Genomic DNA, 24,890 nt, shown 5'->3' on the forward strand with positions numbered 1-24,890 from the left:
TAATCATATATATATATATATATATATATATATATATATATATAGTAAAATTTCTGGATATATATATATATATATATATATATGGAAATTGAAGAAAACCTGTTAAGAGACTGAAAACACTCGAAAATGAGTTGGAGGTTCGTCTTGCAACAGAATAATGACCTGCTGGAATGGTTTAGATGAGATCATATCTAAACCAGAACGGCCATGTAAAAGTCCAGACCTAAACCTCCCAGCCCCCAAAATCGAGAATCTGTTTTATTTATGTTCACAGAGGCTCTTCGTTCAACCTCACTGAAACTAGTAAGTATTGAGTCGGAGAGGTTAAATAGAAATGAACAGAACACCTTTAGGATTTTACTTATCAAAAAAGTTAGAAAAATATTCATCTTCTTATGTCTTCTTCATATTTATGCACAAATCTAAAGTTTTTGACTGTAGCCCCATTGAGTCAACAGACTAGAGAAATTTAAATTTGTTCCAATTAAATTACCCAAGTTTAATAAACGAGTCCACTTAAGTCTGAGAACTTGTTGTCCAATTTGCTATGAAGTTAAAATGAGACAACTTCTCTGATTTTCATATCGAAACAAAAAGTATTTAAATAATTCAACCGTCTGAATATAGTTGACCAACTTCCCTCACTGATTTTCAGAGTTTCATGTTATTAAAATATTTAACCATCTTGAGATTCAAACTTGACTACATCCTGTCCTGCATTTTCTGGGGTGGTCTGCCTGCAAGATGAGTTGCGTTGTTTGTCCTCTCTAACGTTTTTATGCCGAAGGGAGAAGTCAAACAGATAAAATGCATTGCAGACAAGAACACTGAGGAGCAGGAACTGTTTCTCTGCATTCCAGAAGGCATTCGGTCCTGGTGACCCTGGATCCCCCAGTCCTGCAGACGGGCGGCCACAGAGCGTGAGCTGCTCGACTTGCAAGGCACTATTAATCCTCATGAAGGCATTTTCTTCCCGAGGACATGCAGTTCTACTTAAATTCAGTTATGTTGGACCAGCTGAAGGCGACCATCTGTAATTTCTTTCATAAAATTTCTGGGATGTGTGTGTGTATTTCAGGGGGAAGATCTTTGCTTTCATTAGAGCACAAACAACACCCCAGAGATCCAACCCACAGCGTCTGAAGTGCATCCAGCCTGCAGAGATGGTTTCTGCATGACAATCTACATTCCTGATGAGGAATCCTGACAGCAGCAGGAAGTCTGCATCTAGTGAACCAGCACCTCCTGGACCATGGGAAGAGAACAACCTCAGACTGAAAAACGATCAAAAATTCTACCTTAATTTGGCATTTAATCAAAAATTGTTGAGAAGCAACTAGAGTTGGGAGGTAACATTTACTTGAGAAATTTTGTTCACAAAAATGTACTTTCGGTAATAGTATTTCTATTACTGTGCTGCTCTTTTTACTGTTAGTTGAGTAACTATGAATAAAAACTACTCTAATTTGAGTAAAATTTCTGGATCTTTTGTCACTGTAAGTAATTTCTCTCCCAAAGCTCTGTGGAAACAGATGTATTTTAAATATCAAGATATTTTAAATAAAAATCAGGTGGTCTCTGCCAGAAAGCTGAGAATTGGTAATTACTGAGTCTTTCAGGATATTCCGCAGGTGGAAAAAACAACCAAGAAAAGGTTCACCAGACAACAAAATCTTCATTTTTCCAAGGCAACCAGCTCACAGATATAAATATATTTTTTATTTCTCAATAAACAATTTTTTTCTTTAATGTGTTCATCAGAAGTTTTGTTCCAAGTTGCACAGCATTCTTGGCACTACTAACAACTAGGAGTGAAAGGGGGCATTTTTCAGTGAGAAGCTTTTAGAGATATGAAGTCCTTCATAATCAGCATTCAGGAACCCACATGTACTAGGTTTAATGCAGGTTATATTTAACCAAACTCTCATCATTTTTTACACCTGAAAGTCCTGAGAGCTGGAGTTCTGTTGAGAGTCACCTGATCTGAGATGACCTACCGATCCGATGCCATCCATCAGAGTCAGGAGAGAAGCGACGACTCGTTTCTCCACCTCGTTCTGAGCTCCTTCTCGCTTTGGGCACAAAGCATCCAGCTCGTCGATGAAGATAATCGCGGGCTGCCTGTCAGAGGAAGGTTGGGTATTTATCAAGAATACAGTCTGAACAGTAGGAATGATGATTCTTTTTGCTTGGAGCCATTTAATGTTAACATATTTCACAGTGAACTGCTTGGATTTACCTCTGAGATGCCTCTGTGAATATTTGTCTTAACCTCGCTTCTGTTTCACCGTAGAATCTGAAAAAATTCAAATAAAACATTTACATCTACTCACTATTCCCAATAAATTCATATTAATTTTAATAATTAATTGAACAGTTCTATTAACAGGTTGGAACCAGTTTTAGACTCAACTGCAAAGACTTTTAAAAACAATAAGTGTGTGCTTAGGCCTGCAACCACCATGGCAGTAAAACAGGCAGTCCCTCCAGTTGCTTGCAATTGTGCAAACATAGAAATTCATGCAAAGCAAAGAGATCCCCACATTTTTTCATAACAATGCATAATTAGGAGTTTATTTTTCATTGAAATGGTCAAAATTGATTTTAAGTGACTGTTAACTCTCTCCGGAAGAGAATTAACCTGTGGCAGAATTTCTTACTTTTACTGCATTCAGCCTTACTTTATGTCAAGTTGTAGACTGCAATCAAAATCATGCTGTTTAAATTGAAATTCCTCTTTTCTGAATAAATCCCCAACTGTCGATGCAGAGAATCTGAGCCATGAGTCCATACTTGCTGATGACCTCTGGGCCGTTGATCACCACCATGTGTGCACCTAGCTCATTAGCTATGGCTCGGGCAATCATAGTTTTCCCCGTGCCTGGTGGCCCATACAGGAGAACGCCTCGAGGAGGAGGAATGCCGTAGTTTGAAAACAGCTCGGGTCGCTTCAGAGGAAGCTCGATGGTTTCTCTGATGGCATCCAGCTGGCTGCTCAGACCACCGATCATGCTGTACGTAATCTTTGACTTGGAGGCTTCTTCATTCAGGTCTTTCTGCCCTCTTTTACTGTTAAACTGGACTTTGGTGAAAGACGTGACATAGTAGAACGTGTTGCAGCTGCTAAATCCACCAGGGGGAGCTGTTGGTGCATTTTGAGGCTGCTCTGAGCTAATGAAGCTGTTTTCTGAGGTGGAGGAAGGAGTGAGAGGAGCGACAAGCGATGAGACTGAGGAGAGAGGAGCGGCGCGGAGCGGGGTACTGGCTGCAGGACCTGGCTCTCCAGCTGTGCCTGGTCCTATGTCGTCATCTACAGTGAGCATGCTGAGCTGCAAGGAGAGGTCAGCTGATGTAGAGTTCATCAAAGATGCCTCTTCTGTTTCGGGGACCGCTCCCAGAGGAGGATGGACTCTCTGCAGGGTGGCACCGTCTTCTCCTCTTATGGTCTCAACCCGAAGGCTGCAGGTGCGGCCGAAATAACTCAAAGAGACAATGTTCCCCGGCAAGATGATGCTCCCAGCTGGTGGAGGAGAAATAAAGTCATCCCAACAGAGAAAAAAATCTGCACAAGGCAACACACTGAGACCGAGTCAGCAGACATGCAAAACAGCTAACATATTATACTGTCGACACAAACTCACCTAAGGTCCGCACTAAGAAGTTCTTGAATTCATCTCCATCAAGTGTGTCATCTTTTGACCTAGATAAAATGTTAAAACCACATTAGTCATACATTGAAACATAATGTATCTCTATTAATTAGAAGGAAATCAGTAATGGTTTAGAACAGGCTGCAAGTATTGAACCTTCCACAATGGCGCTTAATAACTAAGATTAAAAAGAACCAGCTAAATCTAGATATAATAACAAACACAGATATTTAACAGCTTTGATCTTCCTTTGACTTCTGAATTGAATTTTCACAAAGATTGACACTAACAGTAGTAATGATATGTTTTTAGATCTGTTTTTCATTTGGAATCTTTTTTTTACACAATTTCCATTCAACAGAAAAAAATCCATCTTTGTGTTGCTAAATTTTAGGTTTATCTTTATTCAGAAATTCAAATAAAATTGTGGTTCTTTAAAAATAAAAACAAATTATTTATAGTAGATTTTAATCTAAAAGATTGAGTTGTAACTTTTCTAAAAGTTGCGTAGCATTCGCACATTGAAGCAAGTTTTATTTTTCTTCCTTGAGAGTAAAACAGACTTTTTATAAAGATGACAGATTCCAAGTTTAGACTTCCTTCCTTCTTTGTGTCATTATTTGTGCACAGTATTTTCAACAACACATGGAGTCCCTCACCTCAGGGAGGAGCTTTATTTTAGAAATCATTATTTATCTTTGTCATTCAGGCCAATAGATGCAATAAAAATAATATGATTGGAGTAATGTTAAATGGAGTTAAAAGAAAAAAAATTAAGTCCCAATTTAAATTAAAACTGCCATTATATGTTTTTCCAGCAGATGGCAGAATTTACTCAAAATAATCAAACTGAAAATGACTTTAAACTTTTTCTACCTTTGTGTCAAAGTTTCAATTTTCCGGAAAGTATGATCCTAAATATTTTATTCATTTATTTTGGAATCAAGTTTCATTTCAGAAATGCGGCCAAATATATCCTGGTTTACAAATATAATGATTATTCACAATAAAGTCACATCACAATTTATAAATATGAAATGGTGCTAAAACTATTCAAACCTAACATCAATACAATAGATTTTACATGAGGAGCTGACATTCCCAATCCTTCAAAAAAAGGGAAAAAAAGAAAATCTCACACACTAAATGCCGCAGTTAAAAATCCCAACAAATAAAAACCAATAGCACCTTCTGCTTTCTGTTGTGATAAATTACCGATTAGAGAGAACCAACTCCTCAATCTGGACCACAGGACCCATTACCGGGTGCAGCATCACCACCTCCCCTGGCTTGACCCTCAGATTGTTCAGAGCGCATTTCTGAAGGCCAACTTTTCCACCTGGAAACGATGCAACAGGCCAACCCAAACACACCTGGACAACAGAAAACAGGATCAATGATGCTGAGAAGGTGTCAAAGCTGAACAGAATGTCCAGAGAGTCAAATTTATCCAAGTGAATATTCAAGCTTCTACAACAAAGTAACAAATAAGATGCAACATGTTATCCTCAACAGTTACAAAACCAAAATAATCAGATCTTTATTGAAGTCAAAAGAAACATAATGCCTTTCCTTCATTTAAACAGACACCAGCTTACTGAAAAAGAAATGTAGAAAAAAACTGGATGGTTTTCAATATTTTACCTGCAATTTTAACACTTTGAGCTAGAGGACATTAACATAAAGTACAATTTTCCCCAGATATTTTCCTAAACTATTTGTGACTCATTTAATAATATAGAGGTTACCTCTTGCTGTCCCGATGGACTCGTCAGCAGGACCGGTCTCCCGATACAAACGCCGGCCGACTTCATAGAACTGAGGCTCAGCTGGGCTAACGTCTGTCTGCAGCTTTTAGGAGTTTTATCATCAGCTAGAAGGGGAAAAGAGGAAAAAAGTTGAGTGTTTGCATTAAACTACTAAATACAATTAAAATCATTTTTTTACTAGGAGCTTGTAAAGATTCATACAGAACAAATCTTAGAACTGAATCTAATATATTAGAAATATTTATATTAAAACATTTTAATATAAATTAAAGTAAAAGTCAAGATTGTCAGAAAAAATTACATTGCTTTACAGTTCTCTTAAGGGAGCAGAAATCTCTGTTACTTGGACGCTTTTTTTACACCACATTTTTTCCTCCCACCTAACTTTCCCTAAACATGCTTGAACACACCACTCTGAACAGCCAGTTTCTTTATCAATGACTTTATGGTTTACCAAACACAAGACAACACTTTGCTCTGCAGTCTTTACAATGGTTGTAAACGCCATTACATCTATAAGCTAAAGTAATCATGTCAAAGCTTGTTATGTTATGTTAGTATCAATCAATCAATCAAATTTTATTTGTATAGCACATTTCAGCAAGGCATTTCAAAGTGCTTTACATCATAAACACAAGAACACAAAGTCATGCAACATATAATAGACAATACATTGTTACATATTACATTTCAAAAACAATTCTAAACAGGTGTGTTTTTAATTGCGATTTAAAAGAAGTCAAGGTTTCTGCTGTTTTACAGTTGTCTGGAAGTGTGTTCCAAATTTTTGGTGCATAGATGCTGAAAGCTGCTTCTCCTCTCTTGGTTCTGGTTCTGGGGATGCAGAGCAGACCAGAACCAGAAGACCTGAGAGGTCTGGAAGGTTGATACAACAACAGCAGATCTTTGATGTATTGTGGTGCCAAACCGTTCAGTGATTTGTAAACTAACAACAGTATTTTAAAATCTATTCTTTGAGCTACAGGGAGCCAGTAGAGGGACTTTAAAACTAGTGTTATGTCTCTATCTTCCTGGTTTTAGTGAGAACAGGAGCAGCAACATTCTGGATTAGCTGCAGCTGTTTGATTGATTTGTTGGACAGACCTGTGAAGACGCTGTTACAATAATCAATGCGACTAAAGATAAACGCATGAATGAGTTTCTCTAGATCTGGCTGAGACATTAGTCCTCTAATCCTAATTAATAGAGTGTTATCTCTGCCATTTCTCATAAAATAAGATCTTTCATCATCCTTCCAAGGGTCCAGCTGGAGGAGCATCTTTCACCATCAGATCAACTCTACAAATAACTCCATTTTCTCATCAGTTTGCATTAACGTTAGCTGTTAAAGGTCAGACTCTTGGTCTAAATGTTCACCTTTTTCAATGAAATCCATAACAGAGAAAGAGTTGCAGTCGGGACTTCTGCATCCTCCTCCATCAAGTCCAGATATTTGCAGGCTGCTGGACTCATCCTTCTGAAGCACTGAATTACCTCCCTCACTCGCTCTTTTTGATTTGCTCTTAATCTTCTTAGAAGACATGATTACAGTAAAAATATGCTCCACGTGAATCAGGCAACATGTGTAAACATGAAGCGGAACATCCACTTCCTGGTTAAAGGTTAGTCCCGCCTCTTTTTACCGTAAGAACACTGAAGTAATTAGCCAATTTTTTGCTGTATTTGTGTGGTCATGTCTGAATGCACGAATCCAATCTAATTTAACTCAAATAAATTTACTAAGAGTAATTAATTATTCATGTATTCATGCAAATGTTAGCTAGTGGAGTGGCTCCAACTCAAAAAAGAAATGTGCAAAACTCCATTGAAGTAGCATTATTATTTTAGATATTCTTTGAAATTGACATTTTAGAAACTAAAATAAGATATTCTAATGGTATTTAAAACACCTTTAATCTGCAGTCTTATATTCGGGATGACTCTTATCTCACATGTATCTTTATTTCCTGTACTTTACAACAGTTATTTAGGCTTTTTGGTTAGCCTGTTTATGCTACCGTGGACACTCAGTCCGAAGCGCTCTCTGTAATTCAGTTGACATTTACTTTAGGATAGTTTGTATATTTAGCCGAATTGTAAAATATTACGTTAAGAATATTTAACAGCCAATTTTATAGGCAAAATAATAATAACTGGCATCATGATAAGAGTTTTGCTACAAGCATGTGACGTTTACCTAGCTTCCCGATGCCCACTTAAATTGATCATTACGGTGTTTATGCAATATCCAGTTTGGACTTTATGCAACTGCACTGAAAATGACGCTAACATGTTGGTGTTGAAGTGAAGACGTTTAGTTTATAAACACTCGTTGTTTTAGGTTTTCTGCAACATGGCCACCTATGCCTTCCTGTCCAGAATTTCCCCTCTGCTCAGAGGCCGGTTCGGCTGTAAAGTTCGGGCGATTTCATGCGCTGTCACCTGCTCTCAGCTCCACAACCTGGAGGGACCCGGCGGTTTGACAGGCAGAGTGGACCGGTTCGGTGGTGTGACAGTCAACCTGGCTGAGGTCGGACTCCCGGTGGACATAAGCGAAGATGCATTCAGCAGGTTGCTGAAAGGTTTGTTGTCCTGGAGTTCGACAAAATTAACTCAAATATAATTGAAATGGCACATCCCTGAATGAGCTGAGACCCAATAAGACACGCAAAAGACAGGTTTCATATTTTACTGGTAATAGATGTTTATTACTGCAAATGTTTGCACGCAAAGTTATGAGTGACACTGGGAACACTCATAACTTTAACACTCATAAAAAATCCTAAAAAAAAGAAGAAAACTTTAATTAAATTCTTGAAATGCAGCATCAACTCTAGAGCAATATATATATATATATATATATGTGTGTGTGTGTGTGTGTGTGTATACATACATCTCCAGTTTAGTTCTAACTGAACTAAAGTCAGTTCAGTTTATTTCAGCAAAATCTAATGAACCGGCTTCACATCTAATTTCAGCTGCTCTGAAAAATACCAACTGGGAAACAGTTACTCACTTTTAATAGTCACATAGTAAATAAAGTCCAACTATGTGGAATCTAATCTCACTATTGCAAGAATACTTAACAGCCAATTACCTCCCTATTTTTGTAAATATTTTTTTCAGATTTCTGTCAGAGAACATCAATGAACATAAAACATCCCTGAAACCACAGCAGGTTACAAAATGTAAAAAAAAAAAAAAGTTAAATTCAAAAATACTTTATTTATCCCAAAGGGAAATTAAATGTTCTAGTAGCTCATGTCATCCAAGTGCCTTCAAAGAGTCATTGTGGATGGTTATGCTGTGAACAGGAAGGATCACTGGTATCAATCAGTCTTGCAACAAATGTGAAGAAGCCTCCGCTTGAAGACAGTTGCTGTTTGATTTTTTTAATGGCTGCTCTATCATGCTAACAGCTCAATGTCTGGACAACAGAGAGAATATTCCACAGTAACAAATCACACCAGTTCTTCTCAATTACTATTAATCCACCTCATTTGCTTGCAGTGCCATGCTTAGAGCCATACTGTTAGCTACAATAGCTTTTCATCATAATTGTTGACCTTATCACATTAGTTCCACAAAATATCATGATAAATGATCATGACCGCCTACCCCTCATTGCTAATGTTAAAATAACTGAACAAATGTTTACAAAAAAGAAGGCTGTGAATGCTTGACAAGGTGTTGCTGCTCGTAAAAGTTCAATTTAATTCGTGGATTCTCGTTAATCCCTGTTATCTGAACTCTCCAGACTATCTGGTCCAGTGGAAAGCTGAAGGGAAGATGGCGGTGTGGCTACAAGTTCCCATCTCACTGAGTCGATGCGCCGCTGCAGCAGCGACTCACGGCTTCACTTTCCATCACGCCAAAAGCGACCACACCATGCTGGCTCTGTGGCTGGGAGAGGGAGAAAGCAGGCTGCCGGGGTTTGCTACTCATCAGGTTGGAGTGGCAGGTAGGGATTTATACTCCAGAACTCTTTTGTTTTGTGAGAAAATTAATCAATACTCCTTCATTTCTAAATTAATGTGGATTAGGAAGTCCCATGTCAAAGCAAAATCAAATATTCTGATTTGTTTTTATTTTTTAATCCGTTCTATTTTTATTATGTAATAGCAGCTTTAAGAAAATAAGAAATGTAAGTTATGGTTGACAGTTTTATGATCGTCCAGCAGAGGGCAGAGCGACGTTATTGTCTTTGCTGAATGGTAGCATGTCAGAACATGTCCAGAGCATCCTCTTGGAACAAAAATCCCCATTGTGTTGCCAAAAACTGGAACAAAATTCTGTTGGAAAAAATTGCTTCCAGCAAACAAAAGTGACATTTAAATATGAAACACTAAAGAACCCAAATACACAGATTTGCATGTTGCGATTCTTGTTTTCATTCCTGCCTCAGGGGTTGAGGTCTACTAATGATAGCCTCCCTGAACAGGCCTCCTCCTGCATCATAAGGCACAAGAACCGAGGATGACATCAATTTCCACTTCCAAGTCCAAGTCAAGCTTTTAGGACAGCCCATTCATCTTTACACATGTGTGACATTCATTCAGCGCAGCCTGTCCTGCGCAGTCGGACGGAGTCACCGGAAAACACAGTGGCCCTTTTGCCTTCCTCTACCTCCTTTATTCTGTCATCAGCAGCACATTGCTGCGTCTCTTAGTCATAACCTGCAGGGAAAACATAAACCTTCTCAGGGAGGACAAAAAATGTTAAACATTAAATTTGGACATTGACATCTGTCTCAGTAGTTGAGTCACTCAGTTTTTTTAGCTCTGAAAATATTAAGATGTTTTTCCAGTATTTTTCACAAATTATATGTCTGTGTGTATTACAACTTCTGTCTCTGGAGTTGCTTTGGTGTTTTACCTTGCTGGCTTTCTTTATTGATTAGTAGAAAAGGTGACAGTTGGAGAAAATAGATGAGCTTCCCCCCTTACTGTCTTTCCTTCATCTTCAGGACCAGAAAACAAAAATGATCCTATTAGAATAATAATTTGCTTCCCAGTTAGTGTTTGATTGATTGTTTGATGGATTGATGAATGGATTTAATGAAACTAGAGTGAAACAGACTCAATGGTTGTAAAACAGAACATAGAAATGCAACCTTTAGACATTTGGTTTATTATTTCATCCTTTGGCGATGAACATGTATCTTCACCACCAAATGCAGCTAATGAATATTTTAGTAATCAATTTTCTATTCATATTTTGTCACTCAAGGATTTTTGATACAATATTAGAAATACTAATCATCACTTGATGGTGGAGTTGGAAGGATTCCTGAACTGAAATGAACTGAACTGATGTGACTGAAACTCACGCTGCTGAAAGGTTGTTCACTTTGCAGGAACTCAGCTCTCTTTGATAAAATCTCCCAAAAACCTTCCAGTAAATATTTTCTCACAGAAGCTTCTTTCTTACTTAGCAGCCCATGTAATGCGGCGGCGAGTGTTTTTACCGTGTTTAAAATTAACAGGTGATTATTCTAATTTCTTTCCCATAGGTGCGGTCCTTGATGAGTCCACTGGAAAAGTTCTGGTAGTCCAAGATAAAAATAAGGTAGATCCCCTGATTGATTAAACCTTTTTACAGGAGTGTCTAAAAGCAGTCAGCCAAGTTTTTATTTTTTCAATATCCTCTAAAAATGCAGTTACGCCTTTAATATTGTTGAGATGCATCAATCATTTTTTTCTGATTGGTGCATCTCAACATAATTTTCATGTTCTCTTTTCTGAACATAAAAAAGAGAAAAATTTGCTTCAGTTCATTTGAAAGAGACAAATAACCCTCGAATCCAACTGAAAATAGACTGAGTTTTTAGTTTAATGCAATTTATAAACAGAGAAAAAAAGTTATATTTTTCAGTATTTGATCTGCCGATTCTGACCTCTGAAGTATTGTTTGATGCATCTGCAACTATTAAAAATCACTAGAACACAACAACTACATGGTTGTTATTCTGTTATGCTGTTATTGTAACAGCATAACAGCAGAATTATTCTAACTAAATAATATGTTTCTGATATGAAACTGGAAGTCCAGCAGCACAGAGTAGCAAGTTTCACCAGGTCCACAATTCAGGCCTGGTAATTAGTAGGAAAAATGAGCCAGAAAATCAGATATCCTGTTGTTACTAAAAATGTAGATGATTAGTTTTGTTTATTTATTGACCTGTGTTGGTTGTGTTTATCCAGACTGGGGGTGGATGTCCTCACAGACATTGGGCTCCTTCAAAATCTCACTTTGCTCCAAGAAGCAAACAGCCTGTTTACATGAGCTGAATGTGTGCTGCAGATTGAACTCTCTCAATCCACAGCTCCCACTGCTTCTCACCCTCAGCTTCAATGGAACTCTTTCAAAATCATTCCTGTACAGCTACGAGTAAATTTTCTGTCTGATAGGTAAGGTCTCCTCCAACATGGGAAAATTATTGCAAAATCCAGTTCTTAAATTATGTAATTTCAGAGAAATTAGTCATCCTATAAAGTTTAGGAGACAGCCAGTAAGAGCCCATAAACAGTTAGATTTAGTAGAGCCCATAACATAGATCTTATTTTGATTCATGGGATCCACTAGAAGCAGAGTGCTATTTTACGAAAAACATAATCATCATTTGCCTCTCTTTGTGTATTTATGGAGCTCTGCTTGTTACCTTCTGTCTGACCTGAACTGTGAGTTTCTGCACCTGCCTGTTTAAAGGGGACCTATTGTGCAAAATTCACATTTTGTACCTTTCATACTTCCTTTTGGGTTTCTACTGCTTCTAAAAACAGAACATTAATGTTGATGATGAGTGGATGTGAAGGTCTGACTGCAGACATGTTTAACTACAGAGTTTAAGGATGAACATGGAGGTGGAAAAGTGACTCAACTCTTTTATCTCTTTTGCTCCTCATTGAGCCATGTTTTCTGGAAATGAGGTATGTAAGTCAAGTTCTTGGCAGTAGAAAGTTCCCAGGAGGGGATTGTGGACTTACTGGAAAGAAACTGAGACGTCATGACCGTTCCGTCAGCGCAAACAATGACAGATCAATTGGTCAATTATGTAAAGGTTATTGCTGTGTAATTTATTAACAATTTCCTGGTGGATTTGGTGTTGGATGCGTGACAGCGATCAAGCTCAGACACAAACATCTAGTCAAGCAGTACAGAATCTCTTTACTTCTGATAACACAATGCCTGTTAACATAAAAACAAAAGCTGCGGTGCTTTAGTGCTCCTCACAAAAAACAAAGAGATAACTACAAAAATACACTCAGACATCATAATTTAACCAGCAGCATACTGTTATTAAATATCAGAGTGTGGTGAAGCAGCTTCATCAGAGTTGCTTCAGTGCAGTTGAAGAATCTTTCCCCTTCTTGCGTGTTAATCAGCACTGATTTGAACTACAAAATACATGTGGAGTATTTATGGAGAGAAGCAGGTGAATCTATGTTTATGATGGTTTCTGACTGCGATTCATTTCCAGCAGCGGCATTTTGTCACGACTCCTGTAAAATGTCAGATTTCTACTTTGATTCCAGACCAAGAATGCCTGGAAGTTTCCTGGTGGCTTATCCGATCCAGGAGAGAATATCGGTGAGTGTCTCACTCAACAGAAAAAAAAAATAAAATAAAAATACTACAGTACATCTAACTAAATTCATTAAAGTATAACATATACATTCATTTATCTGTACAAAATAAGACACATGATATATCTTGTTTCTCCCACTGGAACATTTTAAAAGCAGCGTTAAAAGTATTTACATGATTCCACACAAAAAGCAGCGTCAATCAAAAAAATAATACAATCTAAATATACGTCTCTCTTATTTTTCTCCCCAGCAATATAAACACATTTATAAATGTCAGGATTCTTTAAATGTCCCCATTACTGTTCTGTGCAGAAGTCTTAACTCAACCCTCATTTCTATATATGTTGCTTCCAAGCAAATCAAGTTACCGGAAATTACTGAAAGAGGTCCAGGTTAATTTGTATGAGTTTCTTTGGATCCTGGTTACTTTTTCACTCATGGGTAAACAGAAGTCAATAGATATGTTCAGTGGCCTGGAACTGCCTTAAATAGCAGACCGACACAACGTACTACACCTGAAACATCAAATAAAACTAATAATATAAAGATCCCAATAAATAGATAAACAGAAGAAAAGGAAGAAAATAAATATATGATTGAGCTCTACATGGTGGGAAACCCAAATGTGATGATGTTTTACACGTGAATCTCCTAAATGAACTCAAACCGAGACCAAAATAAAGAAGAGCCGTTCTCTGTTAGTTGTTCATTACCATTGAACCCATTGAAGTTTATGGAGTCCTCAATCATAAATACCAGGTCTGATCTAGAATAAATTGATATTTTGGAGATTTTAAGGAGGAGTTATTAATTTACCTTTGCCTCAGTGATGGTCCTTGGTCTTGTGACATAGGAAATGCATTTCATCAACCATTAACCCGGAAAGCTCCTAATAGCCATCCTATCTTTAGTTCCTGGCCAATTCAGTCTGAAAAACATGATTCATAACTTAACTGTTCATGATTCATAACTTAACTGTTCAGTTAGATTCAGCTGCAGTTTCTGAGCTACAAGTTGTATGTCAACTTTAGATTGTAAGGCTCACCTATCCTACTTTCTGACATAGGTTAGTGAAACTGTAAGTGGAGAAATGTGTCAGAAACTTTGAGGAAAATGACATAAAAGTTTGTTCATTTCAACAGTTTTTGATCTTCTTATTTTGGAGTCTTTGGCAGAGTCCTTTTTCAAATGTTGAAGCTTACAAGATACATTTCTGATTTAGGGGCTGAGTGATAAATTGTTTTTTTATCAATTAATCAAAATTTATTTTACTGAATATTTAACTTTTGTAAAATCTGCATGTTTTTATTAATGCATTCTTTGAGTTTCCAAAGACCTGAGTGATATTAGCGCACCCAAGAACTACCACATTGTTTGACAAGTCAGTTTTACAGCTGAAAATTACTTCAACTTTGAGTTCAAAGATTCTGGCCACAAAACAAGATTGCTTTCAATAAAATTATTGAAATGATTTAAATAAAATCCATTTATAGGATATTTTCTGTAATTAAATTTTTTTTAAGGAAAATTAAAGGGGTGGGGAAATCACTTAAAATTGGAAATCAAATTTGGCATAAAGAATCCAATTTCAGAGATTTTATTATCAAGCTGTACTGCCCACTTTGAAATATCCAAATGTTATTTTTTAATAAATTTTTTAAAGGGTAAAAGCCTCAGTTATGAAGATTATTCCCGCTGGTAACTCACAATATGATGGTGAGGTAGGAATATTGGACTGAAAAACGAGTGAAAAAGCAACCAAACTCCAAGACAAAGAAATTTGAAATCCCTAGAGTAATCAAAACAACTTTTAAAGATTACAGTAAAGTCTGAGTGGCAGAAAGCAAAGCGTAAAGAAATGAGGTGGTTTGAAGCTTTTGCACAGTGATATAAACGTAGCAAATCTTCCTCAGGTTCCACCGCTGTTCGTGAAGTGTTTGAAGAGACAGGGGTGCGCTCCAAGTTCAGGTCCCTGCTCAGCATCCGGCAGCAGCACCGGCACCCGGGTGCCTTCGACATGTCGGACATGTACCTCATCTGCCGCCTCAGCCCGCTCACCTACGACATCAACTTCTGCCCGCACGAGTGTCTGCGCTGCGAGTGGCTGAGTGTGAGTGAGCTGGCCGAGACCAGCAGCACCACGCCCATCACGGCCCGTGTCGCCCGCCTGCTGCTGCATGGCCTGGAGCACGGCTTCGACAAGATTGACCTCACCATGGAAGAGCTGCCGGCCGTCTACTCTGGGATGTTCTACCAGCTGTACCACAGACAGCTTCCTGCTAAATCTTAGAGCTCAGCTGGTGTTTTAATGCCCACTGTTAACCGGGACTCTTTAGGTACTGCAATTTCTGTAGTTTTCACTTACTCAAGATTAGGGCTGCAGCTAACGATTATTTTAGTAATTGATTATTCTATCAACTAATTGAAAAAATGATTTCATTTAACCATTTAAGCCTTTTATCAAGACTCTATTAAAATTATTAATTCAATTCCTTTTTAAAATAAGAAAATAAAAATGTTGTTCCCTAAAAGCAATAACAGGGCATTCCTTAGTGAATTCACAAAGGAATGCCCTGTTAAAACATTGTTACTTGAGAGGTTTTGGGGAAAAAATATTTTCAGACAAAGATGTTTTTCATCTTAAATGCCAAATTTATTTAAATATTTTACAGTTTTGGCTTAATTACTACTCTTGAGTTTTTGTGTTTTTTTTTTTTCAGCAAATGGGCTTCTTTTGAGTCTGTATACAATTAATCGATTACTGAATTAGTTGACAATTATTTCAAAAATCGATTAATCGGATTAATCGTTTCAGCCCGACTCAGGATTCGGTTTTGTTCTTGCTGCTGAAACACCTTGTGGTGGTTGATACAAAATGCATTATTTATTATTTCAAATTTAAATCAGTTAAACTGACTGATTTTGCACAAATTCTGTTACATAGATAAGAGACAGCTTTAAAAGCTATTTTTTATCTATTAACAGTCTGGAAGTGTTCCTGCAATTTTAAATATGGGTTTTACTTTAACCTCCTTGTTTTTTGGCTCTAGCTGCTGAATGGCTGCTCTCTGTGGACTAAACCTGGAGTAATGCATTTAAATAGGTGTTAGCATTTGGATTTAAAGCTGGATTAATCACACACGTTCCAGAGGAAATAGTTAGATCGTCACAGCTGTTTTAGGCAAAGCCAATCCAACACTGTGGTCATTGGCTTCACATCGTCCAAAAGACGTTCTTTCTCTCTGTCTGACACCCAAGTTAGCACTTTGCTGACATTGGTAGAAAGAGAATGGCCTTCTGACCCGGTCCGGTTTTGCTCCCGGACTTGTACTGGCCAGTCCTCTTCAGTGCCACATACATGTTTGGGTACTTCCTGGAGCGGTAGGTGTTGTAGTTGTTGCTCTCAAGTCTCTCAAGGAAGTAGCACTCGTCTGTTGGTCGTCTCTGAAGAAAAAGGGACAGAGCGTCGTCATGTTACTTAAGTTTAATCTCAACAAAACCATTTTGTTTCTGTTGAGTTTTTTTTTTTTTTTTTTTGTGCATGGTTCTTCGTAGTAAAATAATATTAAAACTAAACCAAGTTTCTGTGTTTTTTTCTTTATTGATTGAATTATAGATTAATTGGGGGAGGGTGGTTTCCAGGAAAATGAAAGTTTTGTTTTAATTGTTAATTGCTTGTCTGTTCATCTGAATGGAAATGTAATTACAGGTGACAAAAACAAAATTAAATGAAGCCACACTTAAGTAAAATTGTTCTGTAATAATTTACCTTTTGTCATTTTTAAAAAAAAAGATCAAAGAGTTTCTATTGTAACCTCACTTTATCATTTCATTGTGGTTTGTGCTGTTAACAGCTACTATTGCTAAAACAACGGCTCCCATAAGTTCTCTCCATAAAATGTCGACCACTATCGAATCCAAAAGGATTTCCAAAAGATAGCAAACACTCCCAACTCAAAGTCTTGGTCTTTCTCACAGCTTGAATAAATGAATAAACATGCCTCAACATAAATGCGGTTAATAAACCAGTTATATTTAGAATTGATTGAGGACACTTTTCACTGTTTGGATAGGATCAGATTTTTATAGAAGAGAGAATTTTTTCCTCTAATTCAAAATTTGCGTCATTATAATCTTCAGTAGAGATCATAATGAGTTGAAATTACAGAGAAGTTTTAAAATTTAGACACAAACAATAGTCAAGCTTGACATCACCTTGAGAGGAAACCTCTCATTATGAAGAGGAAATGCCCATTCTAATTATCCAGCACAAGGTTTTATAACCATCAAGCCTTGTAAATCACCACCACTTTGCACTTTAGTGCCACTGGAAGCAGCAGAGCAGCAGTATTTGCCTATTTACACCAATGTTTGGGAGATTATCAGATATATCAGCTTAGTGTGAAACAGCACTTCAGAACCCAGTGAGCAATTTGCTTACATTGGTGGAATTCATTAACTGCAGCCCAGGAAAATGTATAAAAGAGATGTCAGGTTTCTGAAAAGTATGTTTATTATAATTATTATAATTATAATAGATTCTGAAATAACTAGCTGTATGCTGAAACTAGATAATTCTTTTTTACCTCACATGTGGCTTCTGTCCGTTCTGATGAGACGTTACCTAGTACCACAATTTTCTAACTTTTTGAAAACTAACAGTAATCTATGCTAAATGTGTTGTTGTGTCACATAAAATCCTAGAAAAATTGTATTAATGTAACAAAATGGAAAAAAGCTGAAGGGTAATCAGCTCTTCATTTATACCTGCCTTTTCTGCAGGTTTAACAATCTGCATTTTTAAAGCTAATTAACATGTATTCATGTGCTTGTCACATATTTAAATGCTTACTTTTGAAGTAAGTATTTAAAAGTAAGCATTTAAATGCTTACTCAGTCTACTTTCCTTGAAAAGGAAAACTAAATTGAATAACATTTTTATCCCATTTTATATGACATGTGATTACATTTTATAATCACATGTTTGAACAAGACTAAGTAATTCAGACAAACTGATCTTTATAGAAAAACATTTTCCAATTATTTAATTACATTACCAGGATAACTAAGTAATTTTATATGAAACAAACATGACATCTGTAAAGAGATAGCCACTCACCACTCCAAACAGCCGTCCATCTCTGTTCATCGCCAGATAACGGTTTGCACAAACTCCTTTGATGATCACTTCTCCCACTGAGGTCGCCTGCAGCTGAAGCTTTACTGCAGACCAAAGTAAAAGTTTATTTAAAATGAGTAAACAGAAAGGATTTGTACTTTCACAGTGGAATGTTTAAACACAGGGAGAGAATAAGCTATCTGTTTCCTGAATGAAGAAAAATATAAAAGCGCATCTTCAGATTCAAACTGAATGCTCTCCATTTCCTTCAAGATTATCCATGTTGGCCACAAGAGACACAAATAATGTGGAAGATATATCAGAGGCATCCCAGCAGTAAACATGATCATAAAGTCAAAAACAACTATCCAATTACAAGACCCAGAAGATGAAGATTTTCTTTGCTGTGATTTTGTGATGCAACCAAATGCAATCTATTGTTGCTTCTAAAAACACAAATTTGGTTTGTTTCTGCAGTTGTGATTGAAACACATTTGTAACTGAATGTCAGTGTATATGTTTAAAGTTAATTAGACTATCATAAAATGTTAGAATACTAATCTATGACTTGCTCATTCCCTGGGATATAAGTATGATGAAGAGAGATGTCTCACTGCTGCTCTTTAAAACAAAAAAAATCACAAGAACAATTTAAGAAAATTGTTCTTATAAATGTGTGAAAACTCTGGAAAGACAACAGGAAAACCTTGTGTCTTTCTCTCAGAGTGCATGGCATCAGGAACTCTTTGAATGATCAGGGCATCTAGGATAAAACCCCCGTGGACTCTGCCAGAAACCATAAAATCTGTAGTTAAATGGTACACCAGCCACAAAGTTAACCTTCTTCAGCCATTATTCCGAATAGAAAATGTATAGGATGAACTGAAAACGGCTTACGGGAGAACCCAGGATGACCTGGAGAACAGATTTGCTACCTGTGGCTCTGGATTTATTTGGCCACATTAACTGAGGCCAAAACCAACCACAGTTGACTGTTAACGGTTCAAAATTCTGAGATTTTTCTGTAACTTTGAACTATTAAACTTATTTGTGGGAAATTTGACTTTGTAAATTTTTTTTTATATTTTTTTTCTAAAATATTCAAAATAATATGCAACTTGGCTTGTGTTTAGAAAGCAGCCAAGACGTAAATGTCTTTTGTTTTCCTTAGTGCTGAATGACTGTTTTCCTAAAAGTGAAGATAAGTAAGACTGTAGAGGTCAAGTTAGATCTAAGAAAGCTTCCACTGTTTGTATTAATGCATATTAAGGTACATCTGGTGTTTGAACTATTACTGAAATTCACAGCTATAGGCATTTTTAGAGAAGTCCAAAATATTTATGGATTATTTTAGGGGTTCACAGTTATGTTTGCAAATGTACATATAATAAGTTTCTTTCTGAATAATTTGACAACAGAATGACAAAAAATTATCAGTATTTTTTTATCCTAGAAATCCTTTCTATTTTTCTTGATCCCATAAGAAAAAAGAATCTGTCATCTTTTTTTTATGTTTTCCTTTATTTTAAAACTTAAAAAGAGAAATGTTTGTTCTTTAAAAATTACAAAAAAAAATCCTTTCCTGAGAATTTTTTGTCATTTTTCATGAGGGCAAAAATTGCTATTTGGTTCGCAAAGGCTGCAGACACCTGATCTAGAGAATGTGTGGAGGGCTCACTGTATGACCATTGCCACCAGAGATAATGTTACACAGTAACATGTCCAAGATTTGTTCTTGGCGAACGCTGCTAATCCATCTGATTTGCTTTGGAGCTCCTCCTCTTTAAATGGCCATATGGTTAAAAAAGCAGACATTGGAGTCGGAATATGAGCCTTGCCCGATATGATTGATGGAAGAGAGGATTTGAACTTTCCTTTTCTCTTCTCTTTCATTCTGCTCTGCATTCATGCAGGATCCTTTTGAACTAGTATGGAATTTCAGTCATTTTTGTTTAACCTTTGAGAGGCTTATCAGCTGCTCCCATCATTAACATCTGTCTCAAACTAAAGACATTTTTAAAAAATCCTTTCTGTTGCACAACATCCCAAACCAGAGGCTGTCTGAAAATGCAATGCCTCAACTTAAAAAGCAGAGAACAAAAGTCTGCTTTTGTTCTTTGTTGAGATTAAACACATCTCAACATCCTGCAATCTGAATGGTCCAACATTTTAGGCAAGAAGTCCAAGTTCTTTCCTGTTTTTCAAAAACTTCCAAATATTATCAGCATGGGTGCCTATAATTGCAATAATGGAGATTTTGTTTAAAAACTGTTACATTAAAGCCAAACAGGGTTCCTCTGTGTTCTGCCTACTACTGTGTGACATTTCATATGTAAATTAGAGTGGTGGTGATGAGTGCCAAAGCGCAACTGGTGACCATGTGGCAGCTTCGCCCAAACCAGATGAAAACCATCTCCACTTCCGTTTGTTTGTTAGCATAGAGACTGCTCATCTAAGCAGCAGGAGCCCATGTGTGGCAAGTCACCAAAAAGGAAGCAGGAGCCTCAGAAGATAAATTATAGGATCTGTCTTAAAATTAAGCCTTTCAATGCATTTGTCTGAAGTTAGTTTGATGGTAGGATGTTTCAAGTCACAGATCAAAGAGGCGTGTTAGCCTAAATAAGGTTTGCTGCTGTAGGTTTGATTTTTACAACATATGTCCGGCCCTGAAGGAGGACAGATACCAGCATCAAAACTGTGTAACATTTGGGATTAAAATACAGAAACTAGTCTGTGGTGACGTCCCGGTCCGAGGGTTTTGGGATGAGGAGAGCAGTATTTTGTGGATCACATGTTCTCTTATGTTTCCAGCTTCGTCTGGCAGGTCTGTCCGGGTTTAACAAAAGGAGCATTGATGCAAGGAACTAAAATCACAGTAGACCATTTGAGTAAAAAGTTCAATACTCAATGTAATGAGGATTCATTCCTTTATAAAACAGTAATATTCTCCAAGAAAGGGAGAACAGCAAGAACTGAAGTACTTAAGAACATCTTAGAAACAATTACCAAGTGTCCAAACAATGTACTTGTTTGGTTTCTCATGGCTGACAGGTTGCCCTTTATCTTCAACTACTCTGCCAGGCATGTGTTTTCCCAGGAGGGGAAAAAAGTCCAGTTCCATGCTCTGCCTAGTCCCTCCTACTCACTAATGAAAGTTCAGGGCATACTTTCAAGTAATCAGTGACCTGGAGGCCTTCATGAGCATCATGGTTGTTCATTCAAAACAAGCACACATATGTTTTTACTTAAAGGTACATAAAAGCTGACTTGACTCACTATAATTAATCTGTTAAAATTTCTGATCGTCCTGATGGCTCTGAGAGAGAGGAATTTAATTTGCTGTCTTGTGTGACGTAAATCCTTCAGTGAGTGACTCAGCAGGGTGAAAACACAAACTAAAAACATCATCCATTTAAATTCTTTGTCATTTAAAAATAGTTTACTAATCAAGAGGTTTCATGCCTCTCCTAGGTTCTACTGCATTAAATATAGAATTAACCTCAATAAGCTGGAAGACTCTCTTTCTCCTTTCATTTTCTGTTGCATATTAAAAACCTTAAAGAAGCTTTGTGACGTGCCCAAAGCAAGAAGAATGAGACTGGAAATACTTACTGTGAGGGTCGTTTTTCTCCCGGATTCCATCCACACCTCCGTCGGTTTTAATCCTCAGAAAAAAGCCTCCATTTTTACAGTACAGTCTCTTGGGGTCCTTGAAGCTCCCAGGAGGAAAGCCATCAGTGGCGCCGTCCTCAGGTACAGCGGGAAGTGTTGTGATTTCTCCTGTGGCCATCTCCTCCTTTCAAGCTGCTTCCTGACAACTGCTTCGTCTCCTTCTTGAGAAGTGCAGGAGCCCCGCCGTGGCCTCCCACCTCCCACCTCCCACAAACTTCTCCCTCCTCCCTTTCTCCGCAACCCTTCACACAGACTGATTCCACTTAACCTCAGAGGTCAGTATTCCTGAGAAGCCCCTTCTCAGGGTGGAAAGTGCCCTTTAAGGCCTGAGAATCTTGAGGGATCAATCTGATTGGAATCATTCAAATCTCATAGTTGTAGTTGTTTGATCTGCAGCCTGTAGAGCTGGCTGCCTCTGTGGCGTACATGCAGAAGGGTTTACATGCAGATCCCTTCAGTTCAACTCTCTTCTTGCAGTTGAAGCTGTACAGCTGGCTTAGATCTCTGATGAAGGCTTTCCCTTTTGGGCCTCAGTTCGCATGCGCCCTAGGAGCAACCAGACACACACACGCATGTACGCACACACATGCAATGCTCACGCCCACTGATCCTCGCCAATTTAACCAGCCAACCCAGTAGAGGTTGGGAAAGGGGGACGGGCAGCTTGGAATCTATCACTGAGGTCTCAGAGAACTGAAACCAGAACCAGCAGCAGCAGTATGTGAACAGAACCACTGTTTTCATTCATTCAGTCACTCACTCACTCCAAGAGCAGGAAAAGAAGGCTTAAGAAGCCATCCCAGTGACTCAGAAGGAAATTCACTCATAATAAACTATTTCTAACAGAAAGTTCAGGAACTTGCTGAGAAAAGAAAGCCTCACTGAATAAGTGTAACTTATTAAAAGCTGACCAAACAGAGAAATACAACATATGTAGACAAAGGTTTCTCAGTTATTTTGACAATTTTTGAAAGTTTACTATAAATTTATGATTTATTTCATTTGGATTGATGGCGGGATGGTAATTGGAGGGACAAATGGATGGAGAATCGAACTTTCAGAAAACAAGAAAGTTTCAAAATACAAATATTTTTATATCTACATGCTTCTGATGGCTTATATTTTAACAAGTAATAAGACTAGTTATCTTTAATGTAAAGAGGAGACATAGTTCTACATTACAATGTCACCAGGTGACTATGAAACCATTCAAGGACAGAGCAGATGCTTATAGAGTAAATCAGTGTGTGGATGTGTGTATTACAGCTAGAAAGTAGAAGGCCTGAAATCTGGAGTAGTGATGGACTCAGACCTAAACCTTCAGAAATGCATAAAGACAATTACAACGCCGGTCTTTGATTACTAGAAGAACAGTTTTAGGATTCCTCATCCATGTGCTTTATCTTCAGTCGAATTCAGTACTGCAATATTTCCTTTACAGGTCTGCGTAAAGAATCTATGAGACAGCTGCAGCTGAGACAGAATGCTGCTGCTCATCTTCTCACTAGGACCAGGAAGACAGGGCACATCACCCCAGTTCCAAAGTCTTTAGACTGGCTCCTTGTAGCTCAGAGGACAGACTTTAAAATACTTCTGATAGTTTATAAAGCACTGAATGGTTTCTGCTGTTGTTATATCAATCTTCCAGATCACTCAGGTAATCTGGTTCAAGGGTACTCTGCAAAAAAGTAAGATTGAATATTTTAAGATATCAGACGAGATCTATAGCTTTGTGCAAATTCTGGCATTTTAAATATAACTAGTTACTACCCATTTCTGATTATCTGCTGTGTTTCAATCAGTGAGGTTGATCTGAACATTACAATGAATTTCTGGCCATATAAGACCCACTTGGAGTTTGAGTTTCACCTAAAAAATCTGCCCCCTTTACAGACTGGCAGATGTATCTGATTCTTGGAGCAATCTTCTAACATAAATACCTCAATAATTGGTAACGTTATTAAGGTTTTATATTATTCTCTAATCCAGATATTCAGATGAAGTATAGACGAGTTGCTCTGAACTGTCAGTCAGATCTGTGCCATTCCAGTTCCCCTGCCATTGCCTTGTGGTTGTCATGTCTCACTCGTCTGCCTCGTCACTGTCACCACACAGCAATGCCCTGGTGGAGCTGGGGAAGCTTTTTATTTCACTGAGCTAATTTTAGCACATGAGGCTCTCTCACAGAAAATGGAAGTTCACACGTCATTGCCGCCGTAAACATCTAACGTACAAAAAGGGGAATTCTGCATACAACAGCAATACTATAACATTACATCACTGATTAGACAATTCAAGCATGTTCCTTAAAGTTCCTCTTTCTATTAAGCAGCTTTCAAGCGTGTAATTGTGTTTACTTGCATACATTTATTAAATATTCAAAATACTTTTACATCAGCTAATATTCTCTTGAAAGTCTTGCTTTGATGTAATTAGTTCTTTATTAGATCATTTCACTAATTCTAGAGAGTCTAGCTCAGGGGTCTGCAAACTATAGCTATGAAGCCACAAATGGGTCTTTGGAAATTTCACAATGGCTCTGAATGACTTTGGCTGAAAAAATGAAAAATAACTAACTAATGTTTTTAAATTTACATAGGGAAAACAAGTTTTTTTTTTTTTTAATTCAGTTTATTTCCACAGTATTTGCATTGCATTTCCACAAAGAATGACACTAAAAACTCTCGCAATGTTTTTAGATCTGGATTCTTGTTATTAGGTTAGAATCTATGTGCTATTTTGTTTTTTTTTTTACATTTTTCATCCCACTGAAAACAATCCATCCTCTTTTTTGCTTATGTTTATTTTAAATCCTAACAATTAGAAATAAAATTGTGTTTCATTAAAAATAACTGCAAATTTTCTACAGTAAATATTTGTCTAAACTTATAAGTTATCTATTTTTAAAAAGTCATGTGATATTTGTGGCTCTGAACAAGTTTTATTTGGCTGCCCTGAGAGTTAAGAATGGATACATACATTTAATAGATCGCGGACCCCTTGACTGATTTAGATATTTAGAAGCAAAGATTTAACAAAAAATTCCTCCTGTTGATTTTTAAAGAATAATTAATAATTAGTCAATTTCAAA

General features: G+C 37.3%; 3 protein-coding genes across 3 annotated transcripts in view; 1 reads left to right on the forward strand and 2 right to left on the reverse strand.

Moving 5' to 3' along the window:
- The window catches only part of LOC129360497 (ribosome biogenesis protein SPATA5-like), a 110,110-nt gene extending 103,082 nt beyond the window's left edge, over window positions 1-7,028 (reverse strand). The window contains exons 1-7 of the mRNA XM_055030776.1: window positions 6,797-7,028; window positions 5,399-5,523; window positions 4,866-5,023; window positions 3,642-3,700; window positions 2,794-3,520; window positions 2,240-2,296; window positions 1,998-2,121 (exon numbers count right to left, since the gene is read on the reverse strand). Of these exons, the coding sequence (XP_054886751.1) occupies window positions 1,998-2,121; window positions 2,240-2,296; window positions 2,794-3,520; window positions 3,642-3,700; window positions 4,866-5,023; window positions 5,399-5,523; window positions 6,797-6,962 (1,416 nt within the window). The 5' untranslated portion in view covers window positions 6,963-7,028. The remainder of the gene's footprint in view (window positions 1-1,997; window positions 2,122-2,239; window positions 2,297-2,793; window positions 3,521-3,641; window positions 3,701-4,865; window positions 5,024-5,398; window positions 5,524-6,796) is intronic.
- Window positions 7,029-7,683: 655 nt separating this feature from the next.
- Window positions 7,684-15,307, forward strand: LOC129360502 (nucleoside diphosphate-linked moiety X motif 6-like). Its single transcript, XM_055030787.1, has 5 exons — window positions 7,684-8,001; window positions 9,177-9,380; window positions 10,932-10,987; window positions 12,955-13,009; window positions 14,922-15,307. The coding sequence occupies exons 1-5, from the start codon at window positions 7,773-7,775 to the stop codon at window positions 15,296-15,298; spliced, it is 921 nt and encodes a 306-aa protein (XP_054886762.1). The 5' UTR covers window positions 7,684-7,772; the 3' UTR covers window positions 15,299-15,307.
- Window positions 15,308-15,690: 383 nt separating this feature from the next.
- LOC129360508 (fibroblast growth factor 2-like) lies at window positions 15,691-22,505 on the reverse strand. The gene is made up of 3 exons (XM_055030798.1): window positions 21,740-22,505; window positions 18,128-18,231; window positions 15,691-16,452 (listed from the first exon to the last, which is right to left on the reverse strand). The coding sequence occupies exons 1-3, from the start codon at window positions 21,915-21,917 to the stop codon at window positions 16,267-16,269; spliced, it is 468 nt and encodes a 155-aa protein (XP_054886773.1). The 5' UTR covers window positions 21,918-22,505; the 3' UTR covers window positions 15,691-16,266.
- Between the last annotated feature and the right edge of the window lie 2,385 nt (window positions 22,506-24,890).

Source organism: Poeciliopsis prolifica, unplaced genomic scaffold, assembly GCF_027474105.1.
Source record: "Poeciliopsis prolifica strain line A6 unplaced genomic scaffold, Auburn_PproV2 SCAFFOLD006, whole genome shotgun sequence".
Taxonomy (NCBI): Eukaryota; Metazoa; Chordata; class Actinopteri; order Cyprinodontiformes; family Poeciliidae; genus Poeciliopsis; species Poeciliopsis prolifica.

Coding starts and splice junctions, on each gene's coding strand:
- LOC129360502 (XM_055030787.1), top strand. CDS start 7,773: ATGGCCACCTATGCCTTCCTGTCCAGAATTTCCCCTCTGCTCAGAGGC. Junction 9,381..10,931: donor TCATCAGGTTGGAGTGGCAG/GTAGGGATTTAT, acceptor TCTTTCCCATAG/GTGCGGTCCTTGATGAGTCC. Junction 13,010..14,921: donor CGATCCAGGAGAGAATATCG/GTGAGTGTCTCA, acceptor AATCTTCCTCAG/GTTCCACCGCTGTTCGTGAA.
- LOC129360508 (XM_055030798.1), bottom strand. CDS start 21,917: ATGGCCACAGGAGAAATCACAACACTTCCCGCTGTACCTGAGGACGGC. Junction 18,232..21,739: donor GGAGAAAAACGACCCTCACA/GTAAGTATTTCC, acceptor TTTGGTCTGCAG/TAAAGCTTCAGCTGCAGGCG. Junction 16,453..18,127: donor ATGGACGGCTGTTTGGAGTG/GTGAGTGGCTAT, acceptor CTTTTTCTTCAG/AGACGACCAACAGACGAGTG.